Source organism: Anser cygnoides, chromosome 2 (assembly GCF_040182565.1).
Source record: "Anser cygnoides isolate HZ-2024a breed goose chromosome 2, Taihu_goose_T2T_genome, whole genome shotgun sequence".
NCBI lineage: Eukaryota > Metazoa > Chordata > Aves > Anseriformes > Anatidae > Anser > Anser cygnoides.
This window is the reverse complement of record NC_089874.1, coordinates 45,271,965-45,288,232: the sequence shown is the minus strand read 5'-3', so window position 1 is coordinate 45,288,232 and position 16,268 is coordinate 45,271,965. Positions and strand designations below refer to the sequence as shown.

At 39.1% G+C, this 16,268-nt stretch overlaps 1 protein-coding gene across 3 annotated transcripts in view; it reads left to right on the top strand.

Annotated features, from left to right (window-relative positions):
* Nucleotides 1-15,304, top strand: part of CAPN7 (calpain 7) — a 34,174-nt gene extending 18,870 nt beyond the window's left edge. For 2 of the 3 annotated variants that reach the window (XM_066991962.1, XM_013197749.3), the window contains 8 exons: nucleotides 221-320; nucleotides 3,125-3,260; nucleotides 3,712-3,787; nucleotides 6,174-6,319; nucleotides 6,805-6,867; nucleotides 9,528-9,658; nucleotides 11,178-11,270; nucleotides 11,350-15,304. In XM_066991962.1, coding sequence (XP_066848063.1) covers nucleotides 221-320; nucleotides 3,125-3,260; nucleotides 3,712-3,787; nucleotides 6,174-6,319; nucleotides 6,805-6,867; nucleotides 9,528-9,658; nucleotides 11,178-11,270; nucleotides 11,350-11,494 — 890 coding nt within the window. In that variant the 3' untranslated portion in view covers nucleotides 11,495-15,304. The remainder of the gene's footprint in view (nucleotides 1-220; nucleotides 321-3,124; nucleotides 3,261-3,711; nucleotides 3,788-6,173; nucleotides 6,320-6,804; nucleotides 6,868-9,527; nucleotides 9,659-11,177; nucleotides 11,271-11,349) is intronic. The other variant, XM_066991963.1, reaches the window with a different exon arrangement.
* Nucleotides 15,305-16,268: the final 964 nt, after the last annotated feature.

Genomic DNA, 16,268 nt, shown 5'->3' with positions numbered 1-16,268 from the left:
GAATTTGGAGGTGTGCAGTTATTCTTTGTTTTTCTTGTTTCAACTTGTTTGTTTTGGGGATTAAGTTTAAATTTAGGAATGTGGACAATGCAACATTATGACTATTATTACAGAAATGTGGGTTTATATAAGCTCTATTATTTGCCTGGGAAGAGACTCCTGAAAAAAGAGTAAAAGCAAAGTGTCTGGTAAGCAAACAGTAACAGCAGTCCCTTTTTAGGGATTTTCTGGATTGCCTGGGAGGACCTGTGCCAGTACTATGACGTTGTTTATTTGAGTTGGAACCCAAGTCTTTTTAAAGAGTCTACATGTATTCACAGGTTGGTCCAAGAGAAATTTTCTTGTCAATATAGCAGTAAATTTTTTGATGTTTCCTTCCTTCCATTCTTCCCAGTTACAGCTGAAGAAGTTGGACTCTGACCATGCTCTCGAGCCTGACTTGATACTTCTAAATTCAGAACTCAGGCTTGGAGTGTTTCTGTAACGTTGTTCAAACTCCTGTGACCTTTATGATGATGCTGTGGACATAAGGTTGTGTAAGCAGCTTCTGACCTCAGTCCTATATCTCTGTATTGGAACAGAAATCAGATTTTTGTGCATTCCATGTTTGTTTAATCAGTCACTAGGCTATGCTTGAGTAACCTAGCTTTTATTCGGAATTATTTTTCCTGGACAGTTGCAAGTCATTTGTGCATAGAATCGTAGAATATCCCGAGTTGGAAGGGACCCATAAGGATCATCAAGTCCAACTCCTGGCACCGCACAAGTCTGCCCAAAAGTTTAGACCATGTGACTAAGTGCACAGTCCAATCGCTTCTTAAATTCAGACAGGCTTGGTGCACTGACTACTTCACTGGCGAGCTGGTTCCAGTGTGCAACCACCCTCTCAGTGAAGAACCTCTTCCTGATGTCCAGCCTAAACTTCCCCTCCCTCAGCTTAACGCCATTCCCGCAGGTCCTATCACTGGTGTTTATGGAGAAAAGGTTGGCGCCTGCCTCTCCACTCCCCCTTGCGAGGAAGCTGCAGACCGCAATGAGGTCCCCCCTCAGCCTCCTCTTCTCCAGGCTGAACAGGCCAAGTGACCTCAGCTGCTCCTCATCTGTCTTCCCCTCTAGGCCCTTCACCATCTTCGTCGCCCTCCTCTGGACACTCTCCAACAGTTTAATGTCCTTTTTGTACTGTGGTGCCCAGAACTGCACACAGTACTTGAGGTGAGGCCGCACCAGCACAGAGTAGGGCAGGACAATCCCTTCCCTCGACCGACTAGCAATGCCGTGCTTGGTGCACCCCAGGGTACGGCTGGCCCTCCTGGCCACCAGGGCACACTGCTGGCTCATATTCAACTTGCTGTCAACCGCAACCCCCAGATCCCTCTCTGCGGGGCTGCTCTCCAGCGTCTCGTCACCCAGTCTGTACATATAGCCAGGGTTGCCTTGTCCCAGGTGCAGGACCCAGCACTTGCTTTTGTTAAACTTCATGCGGTTGGTGATCGCCCAGCTCTCCAATCTGTCCGGATCTCTCTGCAAGGCCTTTCAACCCTCATCCGAGTCCACAACTCCTCCAAGTTTGGTGTCGTCGGCAAATTTGCTCAAAACACCTTCTAGTCCTACATCCAAATCATTTATAAAAACATTGAAGAGGACTGGCCCTAAAATGGAGCCTTGAGGGACCCCACTAGTGACCATCCGCCAGCCAGATGTGGCCCCATTTACCACAACCCTTTGAGCCCTGCCCGTCAGCCAATTGCTCACCCATTGTATGATGTTTTTGTTATGTTGTATGCTGGACATTTTGTCCAGTAGGATCCTATGGGAAACCGTATCAAAAGCTTTGCTGAAGTCCAAAAAGATCACATCAGCTGGTTTCCCTTGATCGACTAGATCAACTGCAGTGCCTGTTGTCTTTACAAGGTGTGTTCACTCACATCAGAACGGTCAAATTACATTTTTCACCAGTCACAATTGTTTTAACTTAACTTCCTTGGCCATTGATTTTTTTCTTTTTTCTGAACACAATACCTGTCTCCCACCCAGTATCCATCGCATTCAGCCTTTCTGTTACCCAGTTTCTGGTAGTGAGGGTTTCTCTGTCTTCCTACTCCAGTATGCTGTGCTACACCCCTGTGTTCTCCTCAGGGCTGCTGTCAATCCATTCTTTGCCCAGCCTGTATTTGTGCTTGGGATTGCACCGACCCAGATACAGGACCTTGCACTTGGCTTTGAACCTCATGAGGTTCACACAGGCCCACCTCTCAGGCCTGCCCAAGTCCCTCTGGATGGCATCCCTTCCCTCCAGTGTGTTGACTGCAACACACAGCTTGGTGTCATCAGCAAACTTGCTGAGTGCACATAATGTACATGTTAATCTCAAATCTCATCTATTATTTTGTGTTCCCTTTTATTAGTGATTTTCATGCCTCCGTTTAGGGAAATGCCTAGCACAGTGGCAATCGCCATAAAAAGTGGCGTAATGATAGTAATAATTTGAAGCTTAGCTGATAATGCAGCCAGCCATTCACACATGCTGCTCAGTTAAAAAGGGTGGGAGGGTCAATGGGACTTAAGAATAGCTTCATCCATTTTTGTTCCCAGTTTGTCACATTTTGCATTGTCGTCAATACTTCTTGCTTTTCCACACCATATTTTTCGTGTCTAGACAGTTCATGAAGCAGGCTTTGTAATAGGGTACCTCAAGGATTTAAGACTTTATGCAGGCACCTTTCCAAACATGAAAGAGATTAATTCTTATTTTAAAGTTTACCTGAATAAAAAATTATGGGGAAAAAATTGGCAATCATGACAATATTTGGCTAGCCCGGGCTCTTGTTCACCTTTTTCTATGCTTTGTGTGGTTGCAGTCACCATACCAAACAAGCTGTTTGCATTTAGCATTGCTGATAACCATGCTTGTATTGTAGCAAAGTCATTTATAAAAACAAATATAAGATAAAGCTTCTGACACAGCAATTACCTAATATAGTAGTTGTAGATACCAGTAGAAAATTAGCCTTTGGTAATTTTGTTACTGATAATAGATAGCTCTATGCATGTAGTATTTTGAGTTAGTTTTCAAAGTGCAAATTAATATCCTACTGATCTAACGAAGTGTCTGCGTTGCTTCTAGTTCTTGGGATGCAAAACAAGGTCCAGTGAAGGATGCTTACAGCCTGGCTAATAATCCTCAGTACAAACTGGAGGTCCACTGTCCACAAGGTGGTGCTGCAGTCTGGGTTCTGCTTAGCAGACACATCACAGATAAGGTGCCAAGTTCTTTTCCTTATGTTTTGTAGATTAAATTCTCTAATGTCTTCTGTATTTTTTTCTATACTGCTCTCTCTAGTATGAGCATATTACTGCTTATATGTTCATGTTCAGGTGTATCTGCATGTGAATGTGTACAAATTCTAAATTCAGTGGGTATAGATACCTGCATACAAGATTGTTGAAACAGACTCAGAGTAAAAAATTGAGAGAGTACACCATAAGGGTACTGAAGTAATTCTAAATCCTGAGGGTCTGAAGTTTTTTCAGTGAAATTGGTGATATTTTTTTTTCAGACATTTTAAAAGGAATTGGTGAGGTATTTCAGTAAATACAGCTATGAGACCATACCATGTGATGATCAAAGGGTTTGAGAGAATGTTGTACTTGATCTAATGTTAGTTACATTCCACAGAAATATATCTCTCTACTTAATTTGTGTTTTTATAGGATGACTTTGCACACAATCGGGAATTCATTACAATGGTTGTATACAAGACTGATGGCAAAAAAGTTTACTATCCAGGTTAGTATACTGTGATTGTCAAAAAGATGATGCTTAGAAGTGAATGAATACTTGGCAAAGGATTTTGTAGGAAAGAAAGGCACAGTTTGTTTTAAAACTGTATGTCTCATTCTAAGAGATCAATCTTTTGAAATAGTTGTTCAGGCATTTGACCACCTTCAACAGACTACACTGAAGGAATAAACCAAGCTGCAACTGTTAGAAGTGCTTAACCCTGCTTAAAGGTTTACTGTAGTGCTGCTAACACTTGATTTTGCATTTTCTTTATTGACCTGTTTATTTTTGCAGTGGCAGTAGTTAACTCTAAAAGAGACACTGCTTCTGCTTATCAGATAGCATTGGTGAAATGATTTTGGTTTACAGCTTCTCCTAAATGAAAATAATCAGTGTTAACTGTTCTGTGAGCATGGCTTTGCAAAGTATCCAAAGTAAGTTCATGAGATACTCTAAAGTATTTTGAAGTGTTCAGCTGCATTGCGTATGTAATGTTTAAGAAAATATTTAGATGTTTAATTTTATCCAAGCATTGCATTACTCTTGGTCATTATAGGTCAGATTCTGCTTACCCTAAGAAGAAGGGGATTGATTTTTGGAGCTTTGTTGTAGCTGCAGAAAAGCCATGCATGTTTTATTTCAAGACAAATAGCAGATCTGAGACACAGGAAGTAAAGGTAATGGCTAGGTAGACTGCAACCTTGAAGTAGAACTGATTGATAACATCATGATTTTATTTGTTCTCTATGTCACCATAGAGGTCTTGGCATTTAAAAAACAAACAACACCAATAACAACAACAAAAACTCCGTGAATTAATTCAGTGAAAACACGTCCTAGCATAAGCAGGATTTGGTCTGTTGCTTTTACAGATAGGGAACCCCTTCAGAACTAGAGTTGTGTTCAGGTAGCTGCTCACACAACAGGTAATAGCAGGAGTTAATCAGAGAGCAACTCCTAAAGCTCTTCTGAACAAAGAGTGGAATTTGTGCTTCTGTTTTTTTTGTTTGTTTGTTTTTGGTTTTTTGTGTGTGTGTTTTATTTGTTTCTTCTACTGGAATGGCTGATAAGGGTTCTGGTGTTCATCTCTGGTCTTGTTTCACTGAACTATGCCAACCAGTTTGCCTAGAATCCAAATTCTCCACGATCAGAAAACATCCACTGAGACCTTACCAAATAATCACCACTTGTTGCAAGAGCTGATCTTGTTAAAGAACTTGCTTCTCCTTACTGCCCAAGACATGCTTGAGATTTTGTTAGTTCCTGTAGCAGTGCTTATTTTGCATGTGTGTTATACTGAAAACATTCTCAAGTGGGCAAGTGAAACACATTTGTACAGCGGAGGAACTGCTGGGTTGTGCTTGAAACAGACAGTCTTCCAGAAAGACTATTAACAAGAGCTGGATAATTCATCTGTTTTATCTTGCTACCCAAACTCTTTTATAAACTTTTAATCTCACGAGCTCAAACTCATTTAAAACCTTTTACCATGGAAATAGATTTGTCAAGCTGCAGTATTATTTTTACCATCTGTTAAAATGAGATCAGAACAAAACAGGTTAATCCTTTGGCACAGAGGCAGGGCTTTCCCATTCCTAAGCTTCTCATTGTTTTATATTAATCCTTTCCCCTCTCCCATGTTGTTCTGTAGAACAAAGGACCTGATCCTGGGTCTGTTGAAGTAATTGGCTAGGTTTGTTCGTGCTTTGCTAAAATTAAAAGAAGTCTGGAAATAACCAATTAGAGACTGAATAACACATTGTATTGTGTAATTGTAAAAGAAAATGTTTGGGATGTTTATAATAAATACTGCATTTGCATTGCTACGGGGATGCAGCTACGTGTGTAATGATACCAAGGGGGAGGGAAAAAGATGGAGATAGTGGGGTTTTTGTTGCTTTTTTTTTGTCTCCTGAAGACATTAAAATTGTTGCAGTCTTGTTTACCAACTACAGCTGTCCCGTCAACAGAAAAGGGAGCATCTCTAAAAGATACTTCATAGATTTATTTGTACAGAATACTCAAACATTCTTCATTCTTTTCTTTAAACTTCAACATAATCACAGTAGGTCTCCTTTGGTTAGAGCCATTGGTAGGAGATGGGCAAGCATTTCTTGTAAGTCATGGGACCTAAGCCAAACTTTTAAGTGCAGAATTTGTCCTGACATGTGATGTACCTCTCCTGAAAATGACAGTTGCTCTTAATGTTATTTGTCCTCTTTTATGACCAAATCTTGAGGCTTTCTTTTGAGAGCACTCAAGTCTGGTTATAGTCTGACCTTAGTACCAACAGTCTGACTTTCTGGGCAAAATTCACTGATTATAAAATGGCTAAGAAGTTTACCAAGCTGGGGGATTTTTTTGATGTGCAAAAAGTCCTTTTCCTTTTCAGCTGACCCTCCTCCATATATTGATGGTATTCGGATCAACAGCCCTCATTATCTGACCAAGATAAAGCTGACCTCTCCAGGGACCCATACTTTTACCTTAGTGGTGTCCCAGTATGAGAAGCAAAACACTATCCATTACACGATCAGGGTATGTACTGTTGATTTCAAAATGAATGTAAACAATTATACTGTAAAATGTACTTTATTTGTTAATTTGATGAACAAGAATGCTTTTGGGTTGATATTGTTACTTTGAGGGAGGCTATGAGTGATGGAGCAGAACTGCTGGATAACGTGCTTGATAATGTTCTCCCCTGTAGTTAGGACAATGTATTGTGTCTACACAGTATAGTTGGGGGATAGGGACAGGACTCGCCTGCTTTGGCAGTCAGCCACTACTTTTCCCCTGAGATCTCTTCTGATCAAGACATGGACTCCGATGGCCTCCTTCCTTCTTACCCAAGTATTAAAGCTACATTTCCTTTATGGTGATTTTCAAAGCATGTAAAGTGAACAAGTGTCTAAAAACTGTGTATGTAGGCAATTTTGCTTTTTTTTCTTTTCTAATATGTTATGAATTCACGTGAAAAGTGCCAGATGAATGCATAACCAACTTCTGCTTTTACAACACAGGTGTACTCCTTGTGCAAGTTTAGCTTTTCCAAGATTCCCACACCTTACACCATTTCCAAACGGGTAAAGTAGTATTTTCTTTTATGGGTCGCTATATAATAATTTGGTTTTAGCTTTTCCATATTTGAGATATATAAGGCTTCTAAATATACTTTTATGCTAATGTCCAGAAATGCCAGCTTAGGCTATTGTCTCACAAACAAAACTTCTTAGCGAGGTCAACTGAAGCTTAATCTAAGCATACCTAGCATTAACACCAATCCTGTACTTTTGTTGCATATAACATGCCAAAGCTGCTCTTTAGGTATTGTTTGTACCAACATAAAAGCCTTGGGTGGTTGACTCACTCTGTTCACACCACTCTGTAAGAATAGTTGCTTAACTTTTATTGGCATAAAAATCCTATTTGGTGTGTAAACTCCATCTTCATAGTAGTGTTACAGCTGTACCAGTGCAGGTAATACTATAAAACCTTTGTAGAATAGACAGACCTTTGGAGTAACAGCCTGTACCCTAATATGCAATTATTGTGCAGAGATCAGATTGTGCCAGTGCTACTGTAGAGTAAAAACTCAGCCAAGAATGTCACTCATTTTCCTTTGTGAGAAGTGCATGGTTTTCTTGAAAAGTTCTTGGCATGACAGGGCAAAATCAGCAATGGCAAAGTAAAAGCACCAATACCAACACTGTGACAAATGGACTTAGCATGGCAGTATCACGACACTTTACTGGTCTTCAATTTTGCTAAGACATCTCAAAGGTCTGTAATCACTGGGGGAAGCACTTGCACTGCAAAATAGGAAGAAGGTGATATATGGATGGTACATTTCATATAGAAATGCCCCCCAGGAGTAGAAAGAGTAGAGCAGCAGGGGCAAGAGCAAAAAACTTGACTAAAACTAGCGAGAAGCCCAGGCAGTTTGGGGGCCAGCTGCTGTTAGTATTTCAGATGTTAACATGAGCTGCAGTTATGCATTCAGCTGAAGTATAAATAGACAGGAGATCACAGGATGATGTTTATTTTCAGAGCTATACCTGGTATTAGCAATTTCATCGTCAAGGAAGCATAAATTACCAGCTGTTAACTTTCATCTCTCTACTTACTGTGTACATACCCTGGGAAATCCTATTATAGACAGAAGTCTTCTGTCCAAAGAAGCAATGTCTTCAGGAAAAGAGAAATGGGACTACTTTCAGCCACAGTGGAACAGTCCATTTTCTAGGATGCTGGTGCCTGAAGTTGAGGATTATGTTACTTCATGTAGCCAAGGCACCATACCATCTGGCAGCCAGGCTCTTAAGTTTGGGCAGTGTTTCATACTAGCTTTTAGTTCTGGAAGAGCCCCTTGAATCTAGCTTGTTCAGGAGAATGGTAGGTGGCTAGAGAGGTTCCTGGGAACAATGTAAACACTCAATGCAGAAAATTGTCACTTCTAGCTCTTAAAAACTGAGCTGGGAGAATGGTTTAAGAAGGCAAAAACACACTGAAGGTGACACAACTGTTTGAGGCAGGTCATCTGTTTGATGTTGTAACATGTTTAAAGAGAGAATTAAGTATGTGGAAACCTGTTAATTATTTGAAGATGTGTGTCTAGCCTTCAAATAAAAGGCATGTTCTATCTGTATGATTAAATACAAAAAGCAAGTTGCCTTTCTTTAATGCTTATTTGGTATTTGTTTAGTAGTTAGCACATTTAAAAACAAGCAGATAACTAATTCACAGTTTACCAGCAAAAGAAAGCTCTGTTAGCTGTCTCATACTAAAGCTGAGAGGTCAACTTCTGGCACTAGCCTAGCTATAGTGGGGCTCCTGGAGCAAAGTGCAGCTGAGGTGGAAAAGGTCTGGAAAGCTCGCAAAACACAGCAATTCAGGCTCCTGGGTAGTTGCATGGTGGGGGAAGAAATCCCCCTTGCTTCCAAACATGTCACGTTTGAGGCTTTTGGACACTGGGCAGAGAAACTAAATCACAAGAAAAAATCTTGATCCCTGCTGGTTTGACGGAAAGGGGAGGGAAGTAACATACAAGGAATGTATCTCAGCTATAAATTTGTGTGAATGCCTGGCATGTCTTACAAGTCTAAGCTTTCACTTTAATGACTAGCAGGGGGAACTCGCAAACAGATGGCCTGTTTCTTCAAGTCTGAGCAGCATTCTTTTTCTTGTATTTCTTTGTCCCTTTGGAATCTGTCCTTATCCACCGTTCTTGTCCCTCCAATGCTGTTTCTCAGAGTGCATAGATGTGAATGGAGTAGTGGTGGGAGGAGTGATTTCAAAAGCAAAGGCTGTAACACAAGTCATGTTGTAACTCTTATGCTGTTTGTGCTTCTCATTTGGTACAACAGAGAACAAACAAACAAACAAAAAAGTGACAAACTAAACAAACTACAACAAAAAACCTTGAACTAGGCACAGGATAGATGGGAATACAGATTCTTCATTAGATACAATTTCTCATAGTCAGACATGGTCACTCGGTACTCTTACTAAATATAAGCTGAAATAGACTACCTTTATAAGGGATCTAAGGCTTTGAGTGAGGTATGTGGAGGACTGCAATGAAACTTTCTAAATACTAGCACATTCTGCATTTCACTTACACTTTAAAAATTCAGATTCCCTCAATCAGTGACATATGAAGCGAGAGGAGCATCTAGTCTTGTATTGCTTTTCTATACATGCAAATCCTCAGAATATAAAATTTTCTATATTTTTCATTTTTTAGGTTAATGGACAATGGAAAGGTCACAGTGCTGGAGGATGTGGAAATTTCAGAGATAGCTACAAAAATAACCCCATTTATCAATTCCAGATGGACAAGAGTGGGCCATTACTAATTGAACTACGTGGACCAAGGTTTGTAGAATAAGCATGTACCAACACAGTGTGAGTATTGTGTGTTATGGATGAGTGTTGTGAGTATCTTTCAAGGGGAGGGTGGGAAGCGCCCTGAAAACTCAGAAGATGAGATACAGGAGGCAGTTTAGGTAAATAGTACTACTTATGTTTCTAACTTCACCATCAGTAGCAATTTAAACTTCTTTTGTTTTAGGAGTTGTCTTTTGTTTTAGTTCTGGGGTCTGCGCAGAACTAGGTCTTGCAGAGCAGGGAAGAGGGTACAAAGGATTTGTTTCCTCATAAAATTATCTTATGGTCATACTTCCTTTTCTTTTATAGTGGAGCTAATATGTGGGATACTAAACACTAACTTAAGAGGTTGTTAAATAATGGCCTATGCAGTAGCTTGAGCTCTGGAAGTTCATTTACTCTGTGATCAGCAGATTGGGGCAAGAACTGTATGTCAGTGCCCTGTGGAGTATCTTTCACATTGAAAGCTTCTCCCCAGAGTTGCAAGTAATATTTATAAATTCATGGGCACTCAGCTGTTACTCTGGCAGAATATACCTGTATCAACTACTGCATCCCATTCCTGGAAGGGCTTAAGAGGACTGAAATTTGGAGGGGATATTTGAGAAAGCAGAACATAAAATGGGTTTAACTTAAAATGTAGCTCAAAGCTTTTGACCCTCACAGCCCCATTTGCACACAAAGTAGTGTCAGTATGCTTTAAAAAAAAAAAATGTTTTCTCACAACTGGTAGTCTGTCTGACTGCTGAGGTTATGCAGGTCAAATTCCTTCAGCAAAATTCATTCTCTACCTCAAAATACCAGCATATGGAGCTTCTAAATAGCAATGTATCTCTTAAAGTGCAGTCAAGTGTTGTGGTTCTTTTGTGTTTTTCTTTTTTTTTTTTGCAAAGCTGTACACTATAAAATAGTACATCTTTTTCCTCCCCTTTTGAGGAAACGCCTCTTGTGAAATGAAGATGAGTACAGATGTGCTTCAATGAAGGTGTGGCTCTCCTGCTCCACTAATTAAGCATTTCTTCTTCTGCATGCATTTTCTGCATTTTTAGCTCATTCTCAGGCAGTTTGAATGACAGGGCCAGTTGTGCTTGTTGCATGTATTAAGAAGTAGCAGACAAATTGTCCCAAGTTGTAATGCAACATGAGAGTTCTGCTGAGATGACCAACATTCCCATTCCTCTGACAGTGATCAGATCACAGCCCAGAATCTGTGCCACTCAGCACAGAACTATGTCACCACAAGTTTAACCACTTGCAGTCTGTTTTGGTGCAGAGACAAAACTATCAGTAATTTTCCAGAGAGTACAGTTCTGAAATGGATGTGCGTGTCTTCCTCCAAACTGTACATTCATGTTGTGGTAATTTTCATTAGCATTTTTGTCACAAATGTTACAAAACTTTTAAACGTGTTCCAGCTGTACTATATAGTGGGTTTTTTTAAAGTGCTCTCCTTATGATAGTCCTGGTGACCCAAATGACTAAAATAAGTGTGTCACTTTACTTGCAGGCAATACAGCGTTGGCTTTGAACTTGTCACAGTCTCAACAGTAGGAGATCCTGGTTCCTATGGCTTTCAGAAGAAGAGCAGTGGTGACTACAGGTAATAATAGTTCATTTAATGAAGTCTTAGCAGTCTGAAACATTTCAGATCTTACAATGGATCACTTCTTTTATCATAGGTGTGGATTTTGCTACTTAGAAGTGGAAAACATAGTTGCTGGAGTTTACAACATTATCCCCACCACATTCTTGCCTCAACAAGAGGGTCCTTTTTTCTTAGATTTCAACAGTGGTACTCCTCTTAAGGTATCACAGCTTCAGTAAGGAGACAGACTTGTGCACTACTCTTTAAAGAAGTATTTTTGACCTGTCCTACAGTCTGAGAAGAGGTGAATAACTCTTACTACATAAAGAATGCAATTTTATTTTACTCATAAGTCATAGCCAAAAGCATGGAGTCACCCATTTGCTGATTAGTTGTGGTAGACAGTTGTGGTTTTTGCTGCTACAGTATGAGAGTGAGCACTGTTCAATAGGCTTGTGAGCAGGCTAAAATGCTTACGTTCAAATGAACTGGCAGAACATAGTTTACTAGAATCTTTCTACATTTCAAATCAAAATATAGGGGGTTTATAAAAGAGAAAAACTAACACTGAAATTTACTTCTCCTGAAATATAGGGTCTATGGGTTTAGGATTTTATTCTTAAAAGTAAACATCTAAGAAAATAATAATATTGTGTATTCTGCTTATTCAGCCTCAGGACCAAATATGTATTAATTGCTATTTGTACTGAATGTCTTGAATGTTTTCAGCACTGAAGTAGCTCTCACATTTAAACGTGAACTTACTACTGCTGAGCATGTATTCCAGGCTGCCACTAACATGTTCAGCTTATCTAGAGTATGTACATAGAAGTAAAGGATAAGGAAGATGCCAGCTTCAGATATTTCTAAAAGAAGAGCAATGGATTCACCCATATTACATGTACTATAAGAACTTATTTTGTATTGGTATTACTTTAATACATATTATAACACAAGGTACTGTATGGCTTTCTTCCTACTAGCTGCAAAACCTAGCCTGATCACAAGCAGCACTAAAATCAAAGTTAACCAACAGTCGTGCACAGACAGTACAGCACGCCGTTCACTTAGCAGACGTGAAATGTTTTCATCTGAAGGTGCACTGTAAGATTCTCAGTATCTACTGAAGTAGTCTCACTTGCTGGTGCTAGGGGGTAGTTCACTCCTTCCTATCAGCATCCTAACAAAAATAAGGCTAAAACACTTCTTTGCAAGTACTTAGCCTGCATAGGAAGAGTCATTTTTAAATTGAAACTGATGAATAAAGGTAGCACTTAACCCTATTTCGATTGACACCATGGGTTAAAGTTCTTCAGAAAACATTAGAATTACTCCAGGGGAAAAAAAAAAAAGTAAAGTCTACTGTATCTGCTGTATCTCTAGCCTGTAAGATATATATACACAAATATAAATATCTGAAAAGGATTGAAGGTTAACTTTTTTTAAACAAATGACAGAAAAAATTCTGTGACAGGAGGAGAGGGTGCTTTTAAAACAGCCATAGGACATTCTTTGCTATTCAGGTTTACCTGGCAATTTTTTGACCAAAAAGATATTACTTAAATAGTACCTGTGCTCTAAAAAATAAGATTTGTTCATTAGGAAAGTAAGCATGTAGTACAGGAGAATATGAAATATCTGTGGGCTCAAGTCACTCTCCTGGAAGTCTGCTATTTACCTTCTCCATGAAGTAAAAGTCCCTTCTTGTTTCATCTCCTTCATCGGACAGCTTTTTAACAAATGTCTAGCTTTCAAAGGACACTGAAAACATGTCGTCTTAGACTGCACTTTTCTCAAAGACCATCTGGGCTTTGTGACAAGTTTGTCATAGTGTGACTTACCTTCTTTTGCAGGGAAGTGTTTGATGATTACTGCAATAAATCAACATAGGGAATTGTATGGGCACAAGATGAGCAAAAAGCAAGTCCTTTATGGTTATCCTTGGCCTTTGGGAGTAGTCAGTTGTGCCAAGGACTGCTTCCTCTCTACAAAATTAAAATTTCACTTAACACAGATTTATAGAGAAAATATAAATCTTAGCACAGGCTAAACCAGAATATATTGCATCTATTTTTAACACCTAAGAAGTCAGAGGTAGTTATGAAATTTAAACAGTATATTCTTGACTGTATAAGAGGCAGATGCCAGAACTAAGTTTTTGCATGTCCTCTGCTGTTTGAGATCAAGCTGGTACACTTGCCTACACTGAAATCTGTTTCTCTTTTGTAGTCGGTTTCTACTCTGTAGGAAGTTGTCCCCTCCCCTTTTTTGTTTCTCTCTCCAAGCACAAGCTAGTGCCAAAGCTTACATTGGATGAAACAAACATATAAGACTCAGCTTCCATATTGTACTAAAGCAAAAGCAAGGAATGCTAGACAAAGCTGTCTCTACCCAGATACAATAACATTTTGTACATACACAGTACAGTCAGTGGATTGGGTTTATGCCCATAAATGCACAGGATTTAAGTTCGGAATCACTGTCCTTTTTAAGACAAGTCCTATTCAAATACTGTACCTGCACAGTTAGTAAAATACCATTACTATATATTTCCTTTCACAGATAGGACAGAACGTTCATGTGGAGCATCTCAAAAGAAATACACACGCTATTCTCGTAAATTTTGGTCTCTGCCAGTTCTGGTTGTGACAAATTACTTTTACAATATTATTTTATTGCCCTCTTTTATTAGGAAATTAGTCACGATTACTTCTTTCTTCTGATATTTTCTGTCAACTACATACTTACATAATTTTTTTCCACAAATCTAGAAAAATGATTGGAGAGCAAACTGCTCCTTAAGTTTTAGTGCAGCCTCAGCCCAAGATGTAGGTTAAGCTTTTCTTTCCCCCTACATCAGTTGTCATTTTTGATCTATAATGACAATATTAGATTTAGTCAAGCTGGGAAATGCTGTATAGAAAATACTTCTACAAAAGAGTGAGGCCTGTGTGGGGAAAAATTGAAATAGCTGCACAACAGCTTAGATTGTAGTGAGGGTACATCGGTCATGTTACTTTACTCCCAGTCATGCAACTCTTGACTATTAAGCGTTCTCTGCCTGTAAACGTTCAATTAAAGCTTTTAAACATTAAAATATAAAGCCTTACAAAGTTGACCAACAAGCAGACAGTATTCCTAACTGTACAGTTGTGAACTGGCTAAGCTGCAGCTAAATGACAATGAAAGCCAGCTGTAAGGGGCTTTAAGAGGATTTATAATTTTTGATTTACTAAGGCTACTATAAAGAAATGATTTTTAATTCTCTCTATTCATTGGTGCTGAGGGATAACTGGAGATACTCTTTTAAGAAGTTTGGATGTTCTCCTTGCTTATGTGCTGAAACACCTTTTCTTAGGTTTTATTTTTTGCCTTTTTTTTTTTTTAAATCCTACCTTAGAGCTCCATACACACCACCATATGCTGCTGTTTATGGCTCAGGGTGAGATGCCCCCCAGACACACACATCTGTTTGTTTTGTTAGGAAGGAATGGGGTTAGTCCTTCATTAATCTAATCCATCAATTTTCAAAGACTTACCAAGAGTTAGTACTTGGATGAATGATATCAAGTTTCTATCTCATCTGTCCTAAGTCTGAGGTTCAGTCCTAGTTTCCTGATGGAAGTTTCATGCAACTATTTTGTACGGTAATTTTTATGCACTTGACCATGTGAACTATTAGGTGTTTGAACAAGCAGCTGCTTAGAATTAAGTTTGTGTACATACAGAGGTTTTTATCACTTAGTGAAAAAATGACATTTGTGTGATAATACCAAAGAGTAGTATAATTCCTAGATTAAAGTTTGCTTTATACATTCTCACTGATCACATATACTTTGATACACCAGAGGCTTATTTTTATACCCATAAAGGTGGCTACCATCATGTTACACTTCAGAATACATAAAGAATTCCTACAAAAAGTAACTAGAGAAAGCTTGTTCATTTGCCTGTACTCCACAGTCATGTATGTTCATTTAAGTTTGTCATATTTGTAATTATACCTTTTATGGAGTTTAAAATAAAATGAGTTTTCCATTAATTTATTAGACATGCAGTTGCGCCTGTTTGCTTGCACATTTCAAATGTAATTTACCTGCTGAGCACTGGGGTTGCCAAAGGAAGAAGGCTGTAGCAAGATCTTTGAACAAATACTGAAGAAACACAGTGTAACAGTATGGGTTTGTTGGGCTCCATACCCTTCCACACTTCTGATCGATCGTTTTAATCTGCTGGGAACTGAACCCCATCATGACATATGCAAGGCAGCACATGCAACATTCTTGTACCCTGCTGAACATAAAGGTTATTCATTACACCAGTGTAGGGTCTTTGGGTTTCCAGTCAGAACTGACACTAGGAGGAAATTTGATAGCAAGAGGCTTAGAAAAAAAAAAAAAGCAAGTGTATTAGAGATTTGACTGGCAGGTGTACAAAAATAGGTATTCAGCCTCAAGTTCCTCCATTGGTTTCTCTAACTGTATGCAATACAGACAGTAGCTTAGTTATGAAATTTTAAGTAAGACATTTAATAGTGTGACACTGCACTACTGCTTTTCATTTCATATTTAACAGTCAGTCCCAGCTTTTCCCCAAGCAATGACAACATCAAAAGCTGGAATCACAGTCTTCTTTTCCTAAGCATGTATTGGGCTGGGAAATGCTGCCAATGGTCTTTGGAAGATGTAAATGCATATATTCACAGCTACTATAGTTTAACAGCTACAATGTGTTGAATCTAATTTTTATGGAAACATGTTTCTTTACCTGTGGTTCTGCACATCCTTAGAGCAAATTTCAGCAGCATTAAGTACAGAGGTGTTTGTCTAACATACACCTTCCTCTTATTGGTGTACTAAGGGACTTGAAAACTTGACTTCATCTCCAGTCTCTCACAATTCAGAGCAAGAAGTGAATCATGGATACAAGGACTCAGAAAGCTGGCAGGAGGTAACAGTTTCCACGCACTGCAAAGGATTCTAAATAGCAAAGTGAGTCTTCAGCTGGAAGTGG